The sequence below is a fragment of the Triplophysa rosa genome, linkage group LG15 (genome assembly GCF_024868665.1).
Source record: "Triplophysa rosa linkage group LG15, Trosa_1v2, whole genome shotgun sequence".
In the NCBI taxonomy this organism is placed as follows: Eukaryota; Metazoa; Chordata; class Actinopteri; order Cypriniformes; family Nemacheilidae; genus Triplophysa; species Triplophysa rosa.
In genome coordinates, this window is record NC_079904.1 from 10,552,747 (window position 1) to 10,577,013 (window position 24,267).

Here is a 24,267-nt window from a genome sequence, read left to right on the forward strand (position 1 = left end):
CAAAGCATTTTTTTCTACTATTATAGTCAATGGTGGTCAAGAACTGTTTGGCTACATTCTTCCAAATATCTTTCTCCGTGTTCATCAGAACAAAGACATTTATACAGATTTGGAAAATTTTGAGCGTAAATGAAGACAGATTTTCCATTTTTTGAGTCCACCTTAAGCTAATAATATGTGAATTTCTGTTTTTTTTCAGTTGTGGCCTAATTATTAAAATTCACTAAGTAGGAAGATCCCTTAATCAGAACTGGTTCAGTGCCTTAGAATATACTTGCCAAACATCTCTAAAATGAAAAGCACTTAAACTATTGCTCAGCCAGTTGAACCAAACCCCTGTAAGTTGTTTTTAATTTGAGATTTTTTAACAAACTGTACATTTGAACAGTGCCTATTTGCCAGTGCAAAGTTGTCCAATACGTCTACACAATCAGAATGATCTATCAAAAGAATGTGTTAAACAGGTGCTTTTTCTAAAAGCTTTTTGATATGTAAATGACTTTCAAGGTTAAATTGTGTATGGAATGCAAAGTACACACCAGCTTTATCAGCAACCTTATTTCAAAAACTGGAACAGTTAATAAATGCAAAGATGGAAAAATGTGCAACAGCAGCAGCAGTCTTTTTAATATAATTTGGCTGAAGCATACTGTAAAACATGCCGAGGCACGTTTAATTAAGAATTACCAACTTTAAATACATCACTGATGATAGACATGGTTTCCTTTGTGCTGTATTCGAACGGTCTAAACACCGGTTATTGAAGTCATAATTCTTCAGTACTCAAACTGTACCTGGTGTACTGTGATGGGTATATAAAACAGCGAAACTTGCATTTGCATTGTTTGTGTGATTTGTAAGGTGCATTTAAACAGTTCAAATCTCAATTTCATTCATCATTGTCACTTAGTGCCATTGTGATCATGTGTTCTGGTTATTTTTATAAATAAATAGCACATGATTAAATAAACTGTGAATTATAACATTGGTTCCAGTAGCACAGACTTTACCTTTTGTCTTGTAATAGCAATTTATTACCACAAGAGAGCAGCATGCTGTCACACAAGAAAACACTTCCACAACTTCCCTGAAACCAATTTTGTGAAAACAGTCACTTTGAGATATACTCCCAGACTTATGTACGTTATACAACGACTTATAGTGTAAAACAAGTTCAGTGTCAATCCTTTGTCATTGTTAGGTGAATATGAAATCGACATGAAATGCACACACCTCGGTTTTCAAACCACATATTTTCATAAAAACGTTGACTTAATGTTAAAGGGAGGCAGTGTTCACTACATTTTCACACAACATATCAAGAGATTTTTTTAGAGGTGGGAAAATATCATAAGCATGTGGCTTAATGCCTTCTTGTGGTCATGTGTGGGATATGCATTGCTATAGAAACTAGCTGTGCATTACAGTGACATAAAAAAGATGCTGTGTAAAAATATAAATAAAAGGTAGCATTAAATAAAATGTGTATAAACAGTAGTTTAACTTTGAAGAAATGTTAAATAGCTATAATAACAATATGATTTCTGGAGACTTGAAAGGAGAGTTCACCTTCAAAATGAAAATTCTCTTGTCATTTCAAATCCGTATGACTTTCTTTCATCTGCAGAACAGAAAAGAAGATATTTGGAAGATTATTGGTAACAGAACAACAGTGGTACCCATTGACTTGCATTGGTTTTGTGTCCATTCAATAAGTCAATGGGGACTTACACGGTTTTTGGTTACCAACATTTTTCTAAATATTTTCTTATATGTTTTGCAGAAGAAAGAAAATCCCACAGGTTCAAAATGACAACAGGGTGAGTAAATGATAACAGAATTGTAATTATTGAACTATTCCTTTAAATATGATGTAGATACAATAAAAGGGTTAGTCATGCATGAAAACAAATTGCAAATAGCAACAATAAAAGTACTTTAAACAAAATGACATCACATTTTTACATTAAAATTACATATAATTTAAGATGTTCCCTCCAATCTGACATAACTGAATCATTATATTATTTTACACATAGACAGTCATTTTATATTTAACCACACAATATTCCCTACGTCCATAGAATTTTTCATATAACATCTAAAAGCCCCTACCTACCTAAGGGATGTAGATGTGTGTATGTCTATAAATCTGTGGTTACACACTATCCAAACTTATCTGATTTTGCTGCTGTTCATTTGCAAGCAGTTCCACCGCACCACGGATGGCCGTCTGAACCATTGAAATTGCCGTCTGAATCAGTAAAGTCTCATTACATCGGCCGGGGTCCAGTTCGGGGGACGAACTCATGTCAGAAGGGTGTAATGTGTTGTTTGTCAAGCTGTTTATCTGTAAATATTGCCAGGAGCCATTCATTGAAAGAAAATCAAAGCGTGATGCCTCATTTACATGGCTTTCCTGATTCTCTTCTTCTGGCGTGTACACACGGTCTATAGTAATAACTGGTCTGCACTTAATATAATTTTTATCAGACTCTTTCTGATGTGCATCATTTATTGCTTGCGCATCGCGGGAAGCATTACTTGTGCCAAGCAATCCAGAGTGGAAGCAGCATGAATTCAAGAGATCACCGGTTTGTAAAATTTCATTTGTTGACTCTAACAGGGTGTGTTTTTCTTCTTTTGTAGTTGACAGAACAATTTGATCATCCTCTTGGTCATTATCAATATGGCCAGATTCAATATTTGTGTTAACGCTCACCTCTGCACTAAATGTAAACGTCTCTGAAGCTCTTTTCTCAATTTCTTGTTCTTTTTTGAGGTGATCTTGTTTGGGGGTGCTGGGAATCTCCATGTTATCTGTACTTAATTGATTCAGTTGATCACCAGCTACTTCGATGTGTGTTGTTTTGGAAGCACCGCATTCATTGTGATTATCAGGAGGATGTGCTTTCTTTCTTCGTCGAAAGATGCGGTAGATCTTTTTAAAAGAATCTTTTGGTGGTGTCTCCTGAAGGAGCATGCTACTACCTTGCTCTCGACACTGTCTTCCTTGAATGACATCTGATGAGGATCTCTTAGAAATGGGCCACACCATGAAGAAAAAATTCCTTTTGCCTTTTTCTTGAGCAACTGCCTCATAGTTTGCATCACACAGTTTATTTTCATGCATATTTGTTTGAGCTTTGTTTCTGGGACTGCTTTTCTTTGTTTCTTGTGCATTACTGTTGTGCTGAGTCTCGGATTCCTTCCTCCTTCCACCACTACAGAGAAGTGAAGAAAACATCCTCTTAATGGTTGATTTTGAAGTGCTTCTGATCATCCCAGTTTTATTTTCATCGTTTTCTTCTTTCCCCTGACTTTCTTCCAATGTTACCAGAATGGTGTCTCCCTGAGCATCATGCTGGGTCTTCATTTCCTCTGTCTCTGAGGCTTTTTGAGGGCTGTCTTGTTGTTTATCAATATTCTCTGGTGTGTCTTCACAACATTTATCACGCCTTAGCCTTCTCTGAGAATCTGCTTTCTCTCTTGATTTGGACTTTCCCAGCAGAAGTCTTGGTGGTCCTGTCAGTTTTCTCTTCAAGCCCACTTTTTCCTGGCAATCTGGAAGTTCTGTTTCTTGTGTGGACATGGTTGAACAAACACTACCAAAGTCAACAGTAGTCCGCAATGGCAATATTGGAACGATTACATAATCGGACGTTGTTTTCCACTCACGTTATATGACAACTCTGCAAACCAACACAAAAACAAAACACTGTCTTGACAAACGGCTTAAGATGAAATAATGAATATTTATTTACATTGATTTCTTATTACATGGTCTTTCCATCATTTTCTATGCATTTAAAATTATCTTTATAAGACAGAGAGCCTTTGTGCTGCTTTTAACAACACGACCAGACTCTCACACGATGGGCGTGCCACAGTAACACAGAGGTATTTAAAAACCATTATATTAATAATGACAAAAACTAAAATTAATCAATCAATTTAAATTAACTTAAAAAAATGTGAACAGTATAGCACAAATTGCAAAATTATGTTTAGTATAAACTACGTGGAATTTTACGTTGTCAAGTTTGTCCAAACTCTTTCTTTTTAGATTATCTATAGAAATTTATGAAATACCGCTCGCAAAACTCTATTTAAAGTCAGAAATATAAAGCAAAAATGTGATTTTCAATAAATCTGTCTCAAGTATAATGGTTAATCTCTAAGTTTACTTGGATAAATCGTACCAGCATGCTTCTTTATAAGTTAAAATGCCTACCTGGAAAGCGCACAGGTAAACTGTCAGCTGAAAGAGGACGATGAGATTTATAAAACCACTCGCAGATCTACCGCGCGCTGAGACTGCAGCTCCCAGTCACTCAGCCGGTTACGCACAATCTGTTGCCATAGAGACCATCTGATTGACGCTTATGTGAGCGTGTCTGTCACCCAGTCATCCAGTACCGCTCTGCCAATGATTAGATGCTATTGGTATCACTGCGAAACCTCGCCATGCAACTTCACATTATGGTTTTATATTGGCAGAGAAATATTTCACTTTCACTAGCCTTTAAGACATAGTGAAACATCGCCTTCGTGTTCATAATTGCATGCACGCAGTGTAGATATGCAAAACAGGTTACTAATAGTAGAATATTATTTGTAGTTTTAATTTTATACTGCATATGACTGACAAGTTCAACTCGAAATGTATAATTATATGGCCTACTAAAATAGAACACAATGAAATGTCCAAGATAAGCAGGACATTAGATTTAATTCTCATCCGTTACCTTGCTTGATGTTTGCTAATATTGTATGTGCAAATATAACTTGCTAGCTAATTCTCTCAGGTTGCCTTTTACCATCAACAGCAATTTCCTTACGGACCGTTTTGTTAGATCTTTTTAATATCGAAAGCAAAGCAAACTTTGCTTACTCTTTCAAACTTTGCTTAGAAGAGGAACTGCATGATCCACTAAAATATAAATGACAGACACAATAGTCACCAATGCTAATGCTCAGTCACGTTTAGTCCTGGAGGTCTGGAGGAAACGTCCCCTGAAAGGAAAAAGTTACTTGCAAAGCACTTACCAAAAACTAGGCTACCAGATTATTTAGGCAGAGTTCACAGAGAATGGACCACATTATATTGCTCAACCCCAAGTATCTGATTTAACAAACAGGTCTATTTTCATGCGCACAAACTGACAGACCAATTTAACACTTAATCAAAACAAAAATATGTTAAACATGATAATACCTTTTATTTGGGGGTTTTCCTTCAGAACGGAGATACAAAGGTGACAATAAATTTAATAGTAGCCTATTTGCAAATGTGTACATTTTCTAAAGCTTAAAATTAACTAATTAAAAATACTTCACTAAATTCACACATTTGTGATGTAACAATCGAATGCAAAAACATCTTATTCTATACTATAAGGTATTATGTCGCCAATACTTTTGCACAAATTATAGGCTTACAGTTGAAGTATAACATAAAACAAATGTGATAGTATTTCTCTTTTGACATCTCTTTTAAACCAGGATATTGGTCCAATATGGTCCAAATAAGAAAGACTGACTTAAACACCTTTGTTTCATCTTAGCCCCTCAACCACACAGCTATTTTCCCATCATCACAGCCCTATATGTCTGTAGAGGACAATTTGACAGCAAATAATGACCATTGGGCAGCAGCAGTGGCTGCTGGGTAATGTGTGTCTTGAAATGAGACTAAAAATAAACTAGAAAAATATACAATTATCTAATTTTAGACTACAACCAGTACAGCATCTATATCAACTGGTCAAAGCTAAGATTTTATTTGAGAGGCAGAGAGAGTGAGAGAGCTATTAAATCAATGTGACATCATCTATATCTAAAAGTACCTATCAAAATGACTGACAAACAATAATCTTTTATGACAGATGTTACACTTAATTAAAAATAAATGGCAACACATTTAGCTCTTTTCATAAGATCTATGTTGCTATGGCTTGGTCATGGCACAACATCTATGGTTTCAAGAAATGTCAACGGTTCAGGCAACACTGTGAATGAACTGGGATCTAAACTGAATAACCACTATAATATAAAGCATAAACACTTGTTAATTTGCAAATATTATACAGATAATAAACTGAAACAGTAAATCATGTACTAAACAAAACATACAACTCGACAACATATGACAGCGCATAGAGGGGTTTAACGCAGGAATGAGTGACCACACCTGAAATCCAAGTAACCACACGGTGATGCCATGGCCAATTTGATGATTTCATTAGTCTAAAGAGTCTTCTTGAGCTTTCATAATACTTCTACTTCTGTGAACACATTAAAAGTTGAATTGATCATTAATTAAACCTATCTTAGCGCAAGTAATCATTGAGTTACTTGCAGTCACTGTAAAAGGTTGTTGCCATGGAAACAGGGCCACATGGGATCATCCCGTTTCTGTATTTATCTGTTGGAGAGTCAAGAAATTAGCTATGGTGAAGGAAGCAGAATTAGCTACAGCAACCTAATACTGCTAATAATGTTTTAAGACGAAAGCAAGCTCAAGAAATAAACAAAATAAAAAAGTCAAGCTAAAGAAAACAAAGTGACTACTATGTTTGAGGTTAATATAACTGTATATGAAAATAGCACCTACGCAATTATAGAACAATTACACAAACTGACTTGCATGTGTTATCTGTAATGAACATAGATGGTGGGTAAGGTCACTTGGACCACCAGTGGCTTTTGTTGAACAGCTCATTTTCGCACAGGCATGCAGCCTAGCAACGTGTCCGGATAAAAATATCTACAACATGCGTGACCAAATATTGTCTCATTCTACTCTATTTCTAGGGTGTAGACTGACTCAACGAGTGGCTGACGAAAGAAGATAGAACAGAATTGACCCATGCAGTGTCAGAAAATCTAAGTAGAGGTGATAAAGGGCTCATTTCAAATATAGTTTTGTTTAATCTTCAGTGTGTAAGTTCAGCTAGTTATCATTAGTCTTAAAACTAACCTAATGCTTTTTGCTTGAGATATGAAATGATGGTTTATCTGGAATATCTACACATTTTCATTTTTTTATGAATAACATGAGCTCACCGAGTCAGTCAAAGCATAGAGGAAACCAGCTCCAGCATTGGCTTTGACATCTGTAATGGGCAGGATGAAGTCCGAGGGCACTCTTTTCAGCTTGGGATCATTACTCAAGGACAGGTGTGTCTTGGCTATGCAGACCGGCAAATTCCCAAAGCCCTTTCAGACAGGAAAAACCAAGAGAATAAAAGCAGGAGGGAAAATAAAACAGAATGTTTTAGCAAACGTCTACTTTTTGAACCATCTGGACCAACTGAACAGTTGCCAGCTGAAGGAGAGAAATCTGGATAAATGAACACTCAATGGCATGTGCATTGTAGCAAAAGTCCTAACCGGCTGGGGTCATGACCTAAAGTAAGTTGTAGGTCTGATAAAATAGGATCATGGACAGCAGAAAAACAATCAACGGAAATAAAATGTGTCTGCTAAATGCATAATAAATGCATAACGTAAAACTTTAACGCACGTCAAATACACTTTGCTGTTGACAGCAGAGTGCAAGAAACACAATTCTGTTTGTGTTGAGAGCATACACCATACATACATACCCTGCTAGGAATGATATATACTTTTTTTGTGAAAAATTGATCTCACCTGTTTTGTGTAAAGTGCAAGCTTCTCCATGGCTTTTGGTGACAGCTCTATGTCCTTCGCTCCATACATCTGCTTTGCCACAGTTCTTAACTTACCATCAGCTGGTATCTGAAAGTTCAAATTTATCTTTGTTGAACAACATTCATTGAAGTAATGGATATTATCAGATAATCCCACTGATGGGACCAATCTCTATTTAATACCTTAAGATTCCTACAGCTAGGCAATGTGTGATGAACAATTTTCATGCTGGTTATATTTAGGCCTTGTCAATTAAACAGATTTCATGCATGATAAAGTCACTGGCTGGTAATGAAACAGCTCTATATATGACGCGTTAATTGATTTCAGAATGCGGTATGTGTGGAAAATGAGAGCGAAAGGACACCTGAAAAAACAGGATCCTGAGTGAGAATAAAATCGCTCCACAGTATATGCAAGAATCAACATAAAGCAATTAATGGTACCTCTGGCGGTGCTGCTTATTAGAGTTTTGATATCCAATACTTGTTTGTGCCTCTGGGAAGGCGTTTCACATCTCTACGTTATTAAAATCCCCCAGCATTTGTTTCTATCAGACGATGCACGCAGGACACATCATGACAGGTTTGACGTCAGTGATGTCAAACATCATTTGTTCTTGTGCAGTCTTGTGCAGATTACGACGCACAAAATGCATTTAAATGTTTCAAAATGAATGTTAACGTGATTGTGACTTATAAGAATAATAACATTTCTAAATTCATTTCTGTATTTTCCTCACGATTTTACTACTTTTGTGATGCTACTTTTGTACTTTTTTGTTATTTGAGAATGAAAGCTCTAGTAAAAGAAAGTCCTAGTTTGGAATGATTTGGGGATGCATAAATGATGGAACAAAAAAAGGATGGTAAACAAAAATTTGTTACGTTCAACCTACATCCTTTTTTTAACAGCTAGTATCAAAGTCGAAAAAAAAGTTGCACTGGCATTTTCTTCCAAATTGTCATGTATATATGATTAAAACGGCTTCTGAAATGAAGGAAAATGTAGGGCTGAGCTTGATTTCATCTTTCATGAATTAATTGAATTGTTGGAAGTTGTAAGCCTTGCGATTGGACAGTCAGTATAGTCCCACCCACAGACTGAGATATATGTCATTCAGAAAAGAAATTTCATTTGGAGAAAGAGGGGAAGTTAATGTTATTGATGAAAAATTATGAAGCCACTCAAGTTAAAAAAATAATGAATCGCAAGGATAAATGATTTACAATAATCACAGCAATATTCCATTAAAAAATGAACCATCGGTTTTGATTTCCCTGTGACTTTAACTAGTATCCCCTTAACAAGTACCTGTGAGTCATAGAGGAACTTGAACTGGCCAGGTAGTTTTGCTGATCTCCGAACAGCCTTAGCCAGAGTCAGCGCTCCAGCGCCCCCCTCAGACCAGTGAGTGCACTGCACTGCATCAAAAGCTCCAGCCTGCTTTGCATGGCTACACACCAGCTCCAGCTCAGCATTAGTATCACAGCTATGCCACATAAAACAAGAGCCCATATTCACAATCATTCACTTAGAGTAGGAGTGCTGGTTGTTCTTCAGTTAGTGGACAAGAGGTTAGAAAACAAATCTTACTTCAGCGTTCCTATTGTTGCAGTAACTGTGATCAATTAGAGACACAATGTGAAAACATCTTTGAATGATACATGTATTGTAAACATGTCTAGATGAACCTTGAAAACGTATTCCTCCCAATATCAGTAAGAAAATATGTTAAATTAATAAGAAGATAACACTTATCATTACTTCTCCTGTAAAGCTGCTTTGGAACAATGCACATTGTGAAAAGCGCTATATAAATAAAATTGAATTGAATTATCAGGATCAATAAGTCAACATTTTTAATAAACATTTTTGGTGGTGTAAAATGCTAATTCAAAAGGTGCCGATATGAGCCTACATACAGTATCAGTAATATGTGAATAGTAAGTTAGATAAACATGGATGTGTAGACAAGCACTACCTGTTAGCTTGATGTTGTACCTGAATGTATTGACGGCTACTATCACCGGCAAGCCAAAGGCTTTTGCATTCTCCACCTGTTTCTTCAGGTGAAAACATCCTTTTTCAAGCTGTTTGAGGTTCTGAAATGAAGACAAAGAAAATATCTTAGGCTCCATGTTTTAAACATAACTTACTTTCATATACATGAGATATGACTGTAATCTGTAGCAAACTGCTCCTACAGTAATATTGTTGAACGTATCACAGTGTTAAGTCATTATCACAAATTTAAGATATTTAGAGATTAAGAAATGCGTTAAAAAAGTGATGGCTTAAGGATCTAGGTCGTACTACCTCTTGTAAATACTCTTTTGGAATGCCCGGATCTATAAATAAGAAAATTAAGTGAAGATTCTTTCCATCACATTCAATATTCTCTCATGCAGATCACTGAACCTGATGCCTGGAGACTTCATCAAAGATGGATAGATGCATTAGCCCAAAGATCATTTGACCGCTTAGAAAACTGTATGCATCTTGTGGCCAGAGTAGGTCAATAGAAATGTATTTATTAAGAGACATATCACACTAATGTTAAAGAAATTCAATAACTGATCTACATATATCTGAAGATAGTATGCATGTAATTGTGTTGCAGTAAGAATGATTTATAAAGAGTGTATTTTTTTACATTTTTGTATCAAATAAAGAACACACCTAAGCCACATGCAATATGTTGTATGTCAAGTTTTTGCACATATTAATATTAGTAATTTACACAATTTTTCATTATTCAGAATAACTAATGCTTTTCATAGCTCAATCTGGCATGTGTGTTGTGTTTAATAAAAAGGCAGGCCATACGTGGTCTATTTAAAATGTATTTAGACTGGTTTTGAGAACGGCACAGCTGTGCGTGGTTTTAGGTGAGAGCAGATTGTTAGACAGTACTAGATACGGGTTATGACCCAGGACGACCCCCTCTGAGCTACTGCTTCAGTTACAAAGAACAACTTTGATTATTTAATAAGCACAGTTGATGTGTTATTGGTGCAAGTGACTCATTCCGTGAATTCTTTAAATCTGACTCACAGGGAGGGCACTGCCATGCATTTTCAAGGTACGAACATTAGCCACCATCACCACCACATCTGGCTTCAGGCCTGAGTAGTGGCATTTAATGTTGAAGAACTTCTCCAAGCCCACGTCACCACCATGACCAGACTCGCTGACTGAAAAAAAAGAAGATTATTGTGTGAGCGCGTATAAATTGGTCTCATTTTTGTTATTTAGACTCCAATTGCCGATCATCTCTTACAACACTGTCATAAAAGCAATGTAAAATTAAACTGGTAATTGTGCCGTATGTTTACATACAACATGAATGAATGCTATACAAAGCATGTTAAGAAAGAAACGGGAATTAACTAAGAGTTTACTTCACCTACAAATCCTTCACTTCCAACCAATTTTAGGGCCATTTTGTCTGCCAGGATTGAAGTGTAGCCTTGGGCAATGTCAGCTAATGGGCTGGTGTGAACAAACACTGGTGTACCCTAGACAGGAGGACTGAGGTGTGTTGAGACAGAATTTGACAGAGCTAATAAAATAACAATGCTTCTGAAAAATGTATTCAGAATAATAATATATTTACTACTAAGGTGTGGGACATTGTCTGTGGTCATGTCACATTTTGCACTGTTAAATATTACCTCCACCGTTTGCATCAGGACAGGTTTCAGTGCATCTTTCAAAAGCATGGCCAATGTACCACTGACATCCTGCAATGACAAGATGTGTACATAAGATCACACACAAACATACACAATACAGTAAACACAGATACTGACCAAATCCTCTGTGGTGACAGGATCTCCAGATTTGTTTGTAGCTACTACTATCCTAGACAGCCTCTGTTTCAGATCCTCCTCAGCGCTGCTTAGTGACAGTATAGCCATGATCTCATTTCCCAAAAAGTCACAATCCTAAACAGCACAGATAGCCATTTAAAGGAGTACATCACCCAAACACATTCCTTTTTGTCCCTTCTGGCCTATTCTTTATGGTAGGGTCATTTTATGACGAATCAATGTTAGCTTTAAGATCATTGTACTATGAACATCTAAAGTAACTCTGAGGACTTTCAGTCTGTCGAAAACACCAATAATGATTAAAACTAAGCTTAGCTAATCAGCTTCTATAATATTTTATAATACCATTCTCTTCCAAACACTTCCTGCTTATGTGATATCACAAAAATGTAAAAATGCTCAACTTTTTAACACATTTGCAGATGCTTTCATGCAAATGGACTTACAGCGCATTCAATCTAGCCATGACCTTTGCTTTGCTAACACAACTGTTCTACAACTGAGCTACAGGAACACATCATATGAATACATGTAGGAACATTACATTGAAATGAATTTGGGCATGGAGCTGAATTGACATTACAATACTAATACATACTGCTGCAGTATCTGCGTCAATATCCAATCGGACAAAACGTCTTATCTCGGCCTCTGTGAAGGTCAAGGGGTCAGATTTCTCAATGCCCAGTTTCTGCAGGTCAAAAAGAACACCGTGACACTGTCATCCTACTGCAAACACTGTTCTTGGAATAAATATTTTACTGCAGATTTTGTATGACTTGCCTTCAGTCGGCTAAGCTGGGCTGTGGAGAGCGACCTTTGACCTTCTCTGAGAGGAACCATCCAATCAAACAAAGCCTGGAAGACAGACGTATGCAAGATCACGCAAAATGCAAATTGTGCAAGCGTGGTAGAACACGCACACAAAGCAAACACAACACTGACCTTTTGCGAGAGCTTGGTCTCATAGTGAGGATGTGCTTTGACCGCGTCCATCACCAGTCTGCTGGCACTAGAAACGGCCTCATATTGTCCAAAAGGTTGAAGGCTGACCTGGGTTTATTATGTTAGAGGAAAGTCACATTGCAATTTTTTTTATTTTACATCTTTGCTTCAAGAAGGACTAGGTAAATGTTGTACCTCATCCAACGGAACAACCTGACAGTATCCGCCTCCAACAGCAAACCCTGTGAATAAAATGTAACCAAATCTCAAATGAAAAATATAACAAATCACATGCATTGTTTAATTGCAATAGATCTGACTGACAATATTAAAGGGATACTTCAGCCAAGAAATACAATTTCCCCATGCTTTGCTCACCCTCAAGGCATCCTAACTGAATATGACTGTCTTCTTGAAGAATAATGCAGTCAGAGTTACAAAAAGGATATTTCTCTTAAACAAACACATCGATTCGCTTCAGAAGACCTTTGTTAAGACCACGGAGCCATGTCGAGCAGTTCTGTGATCGATGGATGCACTTCAAAAAATTGCCCATCATTCACTCCCATTCTACCGCTTGGAAGAAAAAGGGTACGTGGTATTATTAACTCCGACTGCATTATTCTTCAAGAAGAAAGTCATATTCTGTTAGGATGCCTTGAGGGTGAGTGAAACATGGGGAAATATTGTTTCTTGGCTGAAGTATTCCTTTGAGGTCTAAGTGTTTTGGAGGTTAAAAAAAGCACAGCAAAATGGCTTGATTTGGGGGGCCAAAAATACGAATAACTGAACAAAGTCAATAAAAATGTTCGTTCTTCACCTTTGGCACCAAAACAGAATCCAGGAAAAGGCTCTCGAACGCAAGCAAAAGCGTTAATGTTCAAGTGGGCTCCTAAGGCCTGAGCCAACCCAAGAGCCATGGTACGCTTTCCCTCACCCACTGGAGGAGGAGTAATTCTGTTCACAATAACACCGATTGAAAACCTTGAGAAGCCCTTAAAACGCAAGGCATTACATTTGTACAAGTTTGTATCACGTTTTCTTGTATCAGGTTAAAACAGAGCCTGAGCTACGTGAATGGAGTATGCGAACCTTACAAGTGTTGTGTGCTGCCACTTGTTAAAAGTTACTATAAGTTGAAGTTATGCCAGTACACAGCACGTAATTATATTTTAAGATGCATCCTACCCAGTGACAACCACATATTTCCCATCAGGCTGGTTCTCCATGCGTTTAAGAACACCCAGTTGTATCTTAGCTCTGCTCTTGCCATATGGCTCCACTTCCTCAGAAAACAGACCCATCTCTCTCGCAAGCTGAGCGATTGGTTTGGCCGGACACGAACGGGAGATTGTAATGACACTGAAGATGTAAAAGACATTTAATACACACGGGCTTCAAAAGTGTATTGGTGTGACATTAATGAAACTTTATAGACATAGGGATTGAATTGAAAACCATTATCTAATTAAATACACAATAGTAATTGATTTTCTTTGAATATTATTAAAGTTTAAGTAAAACCATCTTCAATTAGCTACTTATATCTGCATATTATTGTAAAGATAACTGCAGGAGCAGTTTAGACATTCTAATATTGTCATATTAGCATTCAATGTCACTACCTTGGCTGAGGCTTTCGGGGTTTCACCTTTGTGTAGACAATGTTCCACTTCCCAGGCCTGTGTGTCTGCAGAAACCGGTTTGCACTTTGCACTGTATTCTGGTTTGAATCCAAATTACAACAAGGTAAACATTTGTAAAAAAAACATGTAGGCCTATTCGCTATTTATTCAACTATGACAAATACAACCTTTTAATTTTGGAATAAAAAACTTGAATCTTGTTTGAGGAATGGCAAAATATTCTACTCATGTTGGTTTGTGAGCATGCTTAAACATGACTAAAAAGGCAAATGCATGAGCATTTTACAGTGAAGAAATATAAAAAGCATGTGTGTAAATGACACTACAAAGTTGATGTCTTTAAATGTTCTTAATTTCTTAAATCGTTGTATTTGTATATTTTTTTCTCTATACTGTATATACACATAATAACCTATGGACAATATTATAATGCATACATTAATACCATTAATTGTAAGTACATAATACATATTAGATCATATTATATTATTACACTTTTAAACCATATTTTTTATGTTGTCTTTGTCTGCAAAACTCTTTCCCCCTTATACCATGTTTATGACCCTGCCTGTGAAAACCCAGAGAAAGCCATTTTTAATGATTTACTGTTTTTTTTCCACATAAAATTAAATTAAATTTTATTTTTATAGTGCTTTTACAATTTGCATTGCATCAAAGCAGCTGTAAAACCAGACACACCCAAAAGATAAGATAAACGTAATATGAAGTAGTGAAGGTAAGGGAAAAAAGCAAATGCAAACACGTTCAGACACACAAGCGTATGTACACACATATTGTAGGCCTACATTGTCCAACTCTCATAGTATAATTGAGAGTCTCACAGATGAGCTAGATATATTTTAGACATATGATCAACATGTCAAAGAGAATTTGCGAAAATATAATGGGTTGCAGTTAGCATTCCTGGAAAAAATAGTTAAAAGCAAAATGCAAGTATAGAGCCCTCAACCAGATGTCAGCAGGCTCCCAGTGAGAATGCCCAACAATGGCAAAATCAATCTACATAATGTAAAGAATGTGAAAATAAAAGCTTAATATCTTTAATATTGACTGAGTAAGGCCATGTCAGACATTGAATTAGAAATTAATGGTTGAAATCCAACTTGATGCTCGATATGACTTTAACCTGGTTTTCACACGCAGGGTCACTTTGTTTTTTGACAATAAATAGTCATTGAATCATATTCACGTCACTTTTCCCAATCTGATACCTTCATCAGCATGGCTACAGTCATGGGTCCGACTCCACCAGGCACTGGAGTGATGTATCCAGCTCGCTGTACAGCTGACGAGTAGTGCACATCTCCCACTACACGTTTCCCACTGGGTTTACTGCTGTCTGTGTGTGTGTGTCAGGTAAACAAGTCAACTAAAACACAGCACCTGCTTGACATTCCAAAACTGTTTCACACAGTAGATACAGTTAAGCAAAGAGACCTGTTATATGATTGATGCCACAATCTATGACCACCGCCCCCTCCTTCACCCACTCTCCTTTCACCATCTCAGCTTTGCCAGCACCCACAACCAATATGTCTGCTCTGCCCACCTAAAGAAAACAAGAGACTGAAAGTTAGCCTGCTGTTTAACCTTCTCTATTCATTCCACCAAACTCCATGCTGAGCAAAAGTTTGCAACCAACACAGTACAGTAAATTCAGGTGACATTTATCAGTGATTCAAGATGTCAAACACGATTGTCTTTGAACACTCACATCAACAAATTTCCATTTGATTCATTAAAAACAAGCCATGATGCCTATTTTTAGTTTTTATGAATCATTCATACATAATAAGACATTACTTATCTATATTATAGAATAAACAGTGTCTATGTCTGTCTGTATTTCTTTTTTAGAATGTCTAGTTCTGGTGTTAAGAAAACAGTTAACCATACTGTCATTTTAAAGGAATCCCCGAAGATAAAAATTCTGTCATACTTATTCACCCTCGTGGCCTCGTGTTATTCAAAACCTGTATATTGTGAAGCACAAAAGAATATATTTGAAGAAATGGCTCAGTGGTTTTGATGGAAATCAAAGGGGGGCAATGTTTTTGGTTACCAATGTTCTACCAATATCTACTTTTGTGTTCTGCAAAAGGGTCATACAGGTCTGGATAAGGGTGAATAAATGATGAATGAATTTTTTTGGGGGGTGAACTATGCCTTTAAACCCATTAAACTGTTCTTCCTCTGTGAAACACAAAATGTTTAGAGAATATTGTGGATGATCTTTTACTTATCAAAGTAAATTGGGACTGGCTCCGTAAGCTTCGTAATAGTATAATATTTGATTTGATAAATGAATGTGAGAAAGCAAAATGAACCTGTTCAGCAAGGTCAATAGTCTTGGAGTGACAGGTGGTCACTGTAGCATGATTCCATAAGAGCAGATCGTGCATTGGAGCTCCAACAATCTTACTGCGGCCAATCACGACAGCATTCTTCCCAGATACAGCCACACCTGCACACAACACAAATCACATTTAACTGTATTGTATCAAATCCCTTGATGCGTTCCTAAACAGCACTTAACCAAAGAATCATATACGTATTTTTGCCTTATTCATTGTCCAATAACTGGCTATATGCATGTGTTATTTCACACCGTCCCTAAGAGGACGTGCCCTTTTCTGATGCCAATTAGAACTCTTCATGAGCTCCAAACAAAGAATGTTCAGGATCCTTCCGGTCTTTTCTTACACCCGCAGTCATCGGGCCACTTTGATTTAGCTGTGTGTGTATATATAGATCTCACACCTATACAGTGACACTGTTCACTGGTTGTGCCACAGCACGACGGCCGCTTTTCAGATAATCACCCTGTGACGCTGAGTGTTGATTGGTTGAGCTCACAGGGTTCACAAGATTTCCACCCACCGGTCTGACTGATGAGCTCCAAACACCCATTAGGAGTGCATGGGATGTAACAGTTCCTCAGGTCTCCTCGAGACAGCTTCCCTGCATTTATACTGGTCAGGCTGGGAGGAAGACATATCGGACATATACACAGTTACTACGTTCTGTAAACGTTACTTTGAAATGCATGTATTTAGTAAGAAAAATGCTAAATAAAACCATAGTGGTCTCAGATTCTACACCTCAATGTAAAAATTACAGTATGGGCACTTTGTCTTGCACCATCAAAGTATTGAAAAGCTTATTATCTCTCAGCTTATGTGTCAATCCACCAAATATCACAAATAAACCTCAGATGTAAAGTGTGCTGAATACTAAAAATCAAATCACATATGTTAACAAACCGATCTACTGTACCAAAAGCTAATTAAATAATTACTGGTATTTCTAAAAAGCCTGAAGGTTAATATAGCCTGTTTATGTAATATCAGATAAATATGGAAAAAGGGGCAATGTTCACAAACATCTAACATCTGAGACTTTGAGTATAGAAACAGATAAAGAAAGTCAAACAGAGAGATTAGACCCAGAAACTGATACTAACTTGCCACGTGAATCAAACAGTGAAAAGGGAAAAGGTGTAACATTGAAAAACCTGACCTTGTGGAAAAACAAATGATAATACAATCCTGGCAGGGAGGAAAAACAGCTCAATACTAAATGAAATGTGGCTATAAAACTGAGTGAAACGTTTTAGCTGAGATCACCAAATATCTGTAATAATATTAGTCTAGACTGTCCACCATCAGACAAAATTTACCCTATCTTTGTTTGCGCCCCAAACCCAATTTCACTTACCCATCAACATCTTTCTCTTGGGCAACAGCGTTGGTCACTTTTTCTGTGTCAATTGGATAAAAGGAATCGAGAGGCAGTTGCACGATGAGACCGTGGACTGCCGGGTTTTCGTTGACTGCGATTATGCAACGCAAAACCTGAAAGGAAACAGTTTTCAGGGTCTGATGATTTGTGAAATAAAGGCTGATTTGCTGTGCGCCACATTTACTTCATAGAGCTATTTAAGACATGTCTGAGCAATTCCTTGCAAATGTCAACATTACTGAGAAAAAACGTTTTTACCAAAGGTTTTCATCATACTGATTGCTCAGATGTCAATAAGCATTTTTTTTTACCATTTTTCAAGCATTTCATTTATTTAGCATGATTTTCCAAAGTTGGGCAAGTGCTTTTAGAATTGTCCATATACACCCATAACGCTCCATATTCCTCATTAACAGGCACATAAAAATATAGTAACTATTTCATGCTATTTGAAGAGCCATCCGTTCTCCATTTGTTGGGCATTATTGCTTCAGGTTTGTGTATTTTAATTCACAGAAATTCTACAAAGTATGTCAAAAACGTGCGTCTTTTTGTCACAACCATATCACATGTATATTTCCCTTTTTAAAATAGGAAACATGCATATAGACAAATATTTTTCTCATATCTGGACTATAAACAGATGGTTCAATGTATTGGTACAAATGCAATACCTGAGAGTTTATATTGTATTTCAAGTTTTGACTTAAAATGACACATCCATAATGCTGGAATTGCAAGTTTGTCAATAGCTGTATATCATTATATATGTGGCTGGATTTTTTGGTGAATCCTCTGTAAAAATGTCAATGTAAAGCGTTTTTACAACTGGTAAGAGGATGAACCATGGCAACACAAAACCTTAGCTTATTACAGCCACTGTATGCAGAGAGATCACATAATCACAGATTTGTAAGGGTGTTGACAGCTGAGTTAATCACAGGAGGGATGAAGCCATTTTAAACAAGGTCTAGTAATGTTTATGCTTCCAACGCCTCTAATTTTCATTATAATGAATCATAGGCAACGCTGCATGGATATATAGAGGTAGAAAGGACAGAATATCAGATGACGTGAGTCACAGCTTTTGTTATTGCTTGGGGACTGTTCCACTTACTTCATCCTCCGTGGCTGTCTTGGGAAGCCTAATGTGGCTCGCATTGATTCCAATCTATGTGAGGGATAGAGACAGTGTCAGCGAGAGGTTTATGATAAACACGATTCCATTTATTAAATCAGCTCATTCAACCTCGGCCGCTGCCTTGAGCTTCATGCTGATGTAGAGGTTCGAATCATCTCTGTCCCCGACCTAGAACAAAATAGAAAACACACCTCAGGCTACATGGGTGGGTGCAGATAAAGCTAGAAATGTCACTTGATAGCTCATATATAGGCCAATAGATAATACAGTATATAGATCAATATATCTATGCTGTATATTTATATTTATCGATACATTGTTACTTTAACACTTTTATGGGATAGTTCACTCTAAAAATGAAAGTTCTGTCATCATTTACTCACCATCTTGTCACATGTATGACTTTCTTCTGCAGAACACAAAAGAATATATTTTGAAGAAGGTTGGTAACCAAAAACCGTTGGTCCCCATTGACTTCTATTGTATGGACACAAAACCAATGCAAGTCAACGGGACCAATGGTTTTCTGTTACCAACATTCTTTAAAATATCTTCTTTTGTGTTGTGCAGAAGAAAGAAAGCCATACAGATTTGAAATGACATGAGGTTGAGTAAATGATGACAGAATTTTCATTCTGGGGTGAACTATCCCTTTAAGACTAACAAATGATATCCTAACGTCTAATATGGGTCTATTTAATATATAATTCAATATTGAAGCGCTAAATTATTAATAAATATTAAATACAACACATTAAGATTATTATTTGCAAAACCCCAAAATACAAAACCACGTGCTGTAAAACAACTCAAGCAGTGAAAGTTTTATTAATCACATGTGTCACGCACCGATATTAAACGTTATCTTATCCCTGTGACCTTAAACTCACAAACCTTTCTTACACAACACGTTGCACGCTTTTGATGCATTAACACATGACCGTGTTAGGCATATTATTAGGCAATATTATCTATTTGAACACAAACACCCACAACCGTGAGAGAAAAAGAAAATGGCACATTACCAAATGACCATCTGGAGTCAAGCGAAAGCAAAAAAGCAAAATAAAGAAGGATGAGTCATATTATCAGGAGAGATGAAATTATACCGCTAGCTATCGCCACAAGATGTTTTATATGTGGCCCAAGGAACGAGTGAAAAGTTCAGACGGACCTGCAGCACAACCAGGCCTGGCCTGAAGCCTGGAAACTGACTGCTCATCTCTGCTATCTCAGTTCTGAGTCGCTCTCTCACCTGTCTGGAGAGAAAGAGATCAGAGTCAGTCGATCTATTTGCAGGGAACTTCAACAAGACCGCCTTTGGGCCAGCAGGGGGTCCGCCAATATTGCTTGCATTCAATTTTTGTGAAATTATTTAATTTTTAAAAGTAAAGTCAACTAAAGATTTCACACTACTGTAAATACATGAAGCAACATTTTAATGTAATGTGTATGACGAAGCACATGAATAAATGTCAAATGACGTACAGTTTTCATCTTACGTTTTCATGCGATTGAAATGTTACATTCACATTTAGATTTAGCAGACACTTTATCCACTTCATTGCACAGAAAGTCTGTGCAAGTCTGCAGATTTGACCAGTTAGTGCGTTTCTATTCGAAACTTTCAAAAAGTCTGCAAGTGTAAAATGTATAACATTAATAAAATGAATAAACTCTTGTAGTGTAGTCCAGCCATTACAATAGTGAACTTACAATAGAAATATAAGCATCATAACAGTCACATGAACAAGGCAAGGCTTAACGGGACAGTTCACCCCAAAATGCTAATTTTCATCATTTACTCACTCGTGTTCTTTCAAATCTGTATAACTTTCTTCCTTCTGCAGAACACAAACGAAGATATTTTGAAGAATGTTGGTGTTCGAACAACACGGAACCCTTATTGAGTTCCATTATCTGGACACAAAAAGACTGGACGACATGGGGGTGAATAAATAATGACAGAAGCTTTATTTTGAGTGAACTATCCCTGACAAAAAGATAAAGACACCCTGATCTGACACCATCAGGGCCCCTCACTCCAACTCACTGTGAGGTCTTGTTGCCAGAGACAACGGTTGCCATGGTGCACTGACTGTATCTCAAAGCTCCTCGACGGAGCATTGTGGCAGTGACGGAAAACATCTCCAGCTACAACAGAACGTCAAAGTTAGTGAACTACAGTGCATACAGAAAATAAAGGAGAGCGAGCCAGACAGCATCCGTCTGATGATCAAGAGAGAAAGAGTCACATCTTAAAAACAGCACTTCTTCAAGTATTCTGCAGGTAGCAACACCTGTCTCACGTAAAACCAGATTTTGCACAGCCGCTCCTCACCTCCTACCGTCTCTTGCTGTCAGCAGAAACTGTTCAGCGTCAATCTCTTCCAAACCAGAGTGTTATGACTGGTGTCTGGATTCTGCTATGGCATTCCAATCTTTTCCAGTATGACTGGGGACACGGGCAGATAAAGGAAGCCCTGTCAAGGCTGCAAAGCTTAGACAAGCTCAAACAATCACATGGTTTGCGGTGAGAACGTACACACACAGGGCCAAAAGGAGTTAAAATACAACTTTGCGCTGTGTAGGAAGTGGGCTGGTGCGTAGCGAAGCGCCAGGCAGCCAATCAGGAATCCCGTAGCTGAGAGAGGAACATTCTAGGGAGTTGTTTTAAACGCTTTGTTTTTGTGATCTCATTCTGCTCATGCACAAAGTTTTGATCTTGTGCGGATCGTTTGAACATAAATGGCACGACACTGTACGCGATGTAGACACGTCCTCTTCGTAAGCATTACGTGCTAAATGTCCTTAAAGCAAAAATTGGACTTGAAACACATCGATCTAACTGCTTGACTTCCGCCGTCTAAAACGCATCGCCACGACTGCGTGGGAGATATAATCGATATCTTGTTAGGAAACGGAATCAACATCAAGTCACTGGATTTCACTGTTATGTGGCGCCCTCTAGTGATTAACTTTGGTCAATACTTTTTCATGAAAATGTAATTATTGAAAATCTTCTGATTATCATCTTCTGATGATTAGAGTAGTGACCCTGTTTCATTTGCCATATATAATAATATAGCAAAGCAGGGCGTTTATTTAAAATGTGAAAAGCTGTGTGCTTAGTGCGTCATTTACTCTTGCTATGACGACTATGACCACTAGGAGGCAACAACGATTCAATTTTCAGTAAGTTAGTTCATAAAAACCGCTCAGAAACACCAACAAAACAACTGTGTGGAGTTTTCAGAGATGACAATTTTAGTAAACATTAAAGTGATACTTTGAAGAAAGTTGTTCACTGGCCCTCATTGACTTGCATTGGTTTTATGTCCAATTCATACAATCAAAGTGAATGGGGGCCAGTCCTGTTCAGTAACTTTCTTCAAAATATCTTCTCTTGTGTTCTGCGGAAGAAAGAAAGTCATAAAGGTTGACCGAAATGACAAGAGGGCGAGTAAAGGATGACAGAATTTTCACTTGCATCACTTTAAGCCAATAGGTGTATACTGCTAAAGAAAGATCTTTCTTATACAGAGGTATGAGAGATTTAGAATTATGTAGCCTACTGTAATTGCAGGTAATTTTATGTAGTTTTGATCAAATTTAGCAATGGACCACTGACAGAAATTAAATAATTTAATCTATCGAAAAATGTCATTTTTTGTTACTCTTTTATTCATTCAACTATTTTTCCTCATGCAAAGTCCAGTCAGTGGTGTCCCATCCTGAGAACCTCAACAAACCTAAATAATTACCATACAGATCCAGCATGCTCTCCAGAACACCATTAGTGTCCTATAAGCATTAAAATCATTAGGATTATTTCCTGCTAAAGAGACATTAGTGTGCAATTGCTGTGGTCTGGCTGATCTTGTTATCCAAATTATATAAACCGGACTTCCTTCTGGTGCAGCAGAGAACATTTTTGAGCAGTGATATGACATTTACACACATTACCAGAATTAGGTCCATTACATCATGCCATGCGAGTCACACACATTTCACTGGCCCAAGATCAGCTTCATGGTTGATGGTATAGCTGTGAACGTTTGGTATATACCTACATACTGTATATGGTAATTATAGATATTTTTCACCGTTCAAAAATGATGTGGCCTGTTAAGGAGGGTCTTTCTGGTGAAGACACGCGTGTGATGATGAAACTTGCGCCTGACATGTCACTACTAGTACAGTGCGTAGAATTATGTAAGTGTAGGTGGCTTGCTTGTAAAGCAGATTGATCCGTATGAAAATGATGTCCTTATTAATAGGAATCAGTTCCCTTGAGAAACATGAGCCGGCCAAAAATAATGTAATTCCTATGCTTCAATAACACGGACATGCACATACGCACTCAGATATGCAAAGATGGTCCAATTATCTCTTCTTGTCCAAGATCTTTTGGCCTTCTGTAACGTTTTCATTTTTCTTTCCCGATTAGAAATCACAGAGCGCTCTGTTTGCAGTCTCTGCTCATACGTTTTAATTCACCGGGGTATGTCGGGCCTCAGATTTCTCATTTCTGAACCTGGTTGTGCGAAAGCAGATTTACTTTCTGGTTGTTTTGGGAGTTTTTCTTGAACAAATACTGTCAGCTGCTTTGTCTCACTTACGTTGTGTAGAAGCCATAGTTCTTATAAAACTAGACAAGACAGAGCGCAATAAATCAGAAGTAGTGATCACTGGCAAAAATGAAGAGATGAGACGTGGTGATTTAGGGGCATTGCTTTACAGTTTTCCCTGGATGATAGCCTGGCCTCACTTGTGTCATTACAGTGACAAGTCAAGGTAAGATGGCACCAGTACTAAATGGGTCATTGAGCTGTGGCAGTGAAGTGGGACAACAGTGTGTAATGTTTGCAGGGTGAATACTTCGAGATAAGACGCTAGTTTAAGATTCACAGGAGTAAATGAAATTTGAAGAAGCCTTATTCAGCCTTAAAGAAATGACATACATCTTAAGCATTTGAAAATTGCAAGAGAGCTGCCTATATACCTGAGAGAGAGAGAGAGAGAGAGAGAGAGAGAGAGAGAAAGAGAGAGAGCTAGCCTTGATACCTGTACCTGTAGAGTCTGATGCAGCAGATTTAGGTATCACAGCATCATTGGACTAAAGGTGCAATGAAGAGATAGCTCTCCCCCCAAAAAAATTCTGTCATCATTCTGTTTGTCATTTCAAACCTGTATGACTTTCTTCCACAGAACACAAAAGAAGATATTTTGAAAAATGTTATTGGCCCCCATTCTCCTG

At 37.4% G+C, this 24,267-nt stretch overlaps 1 protein-coding gene across 1 annotated transcript; it reads right to left on the minus strand.

The window, feature by feature from the left end:
• Positions 1-3,579: 3,579 nt before the first annotated feature.
• Positions 3,580-21,855, minus strand: mthfd1a (methylenetetrahydrofolate dehydrogenase (NADP+ dependent) 1a, methenyltetrahydrofolate cyclohydrolase, formyltetrahydrofolate synthetase). The gene is made up of 26 exons (XM_057352585.1): positions 21,349-21,855; positions 21,061-21,161; positions 20,182-20,266; positions 19,116-19,175; positions 18,984-19,037; positions 17,843-17,979; positions 17,006-17,106; positions 16,453-16,589; positions 15,563-15,674; positions 15,337-15,464; positions 14,084-14,181; positions 13,647-13,820; positions 13,279-13,415; positions 12,654-12,700; positions 12,459-12,566; positions 12,297-12,371; positions 12,112-12,204; positions 11,493-11,627; positions 11,355-11,423; positions 11,087-11,198; positions 10,735-10,874; positions 9,682-9,782; positions 8,992-9,169; positions 7,657-7,764; positions 4,235-7,221; positions 3,580-3,692 (listed from the first exon to the last, which is right to left on the minus strand). The coding sequence occupies exons 2-25, from the start codon at positions 21,153-21,155 to the stop codon at positions 7,048-7,050; spliced, it is 2,658 nt and encodes an 885-aa protein (XP_057208568.1). The 5' UTR covers positions 21,156-21,161; positions 21,349-21,855; the 3' UTR covers positions 3,580-3,692; positions 4,235-7,047.
• Positions 21,856-24,267: the final 2,412 nt, after the last annotated feature.

Bases quoted from the DNA above. Each gene is read 5' to 3' on its own strand.
- mthfd1a (XM_057352585.1), bottom strand. From the start codon at position 21,155: ATGTTTTCCGTCACTGCCACAATGCTCCGTCGAGGAGCTTTGAGATAC. The intron at 12,701-13,278 runs GTGAAGAACGAA...TTTTATTCACAG, and splicing joins ATTCTGTTTTGGTGCCAAAG to GGTTTGCTGTTGGAGGCGGA. The intron at 10,875-11,086 runs GTGAAGTAAACT...CTTTTTTTTCAG, and splicing joins TGGAAGTGAAGGATTTGTAG to TCAGCGAGTCTGGTCATGGT.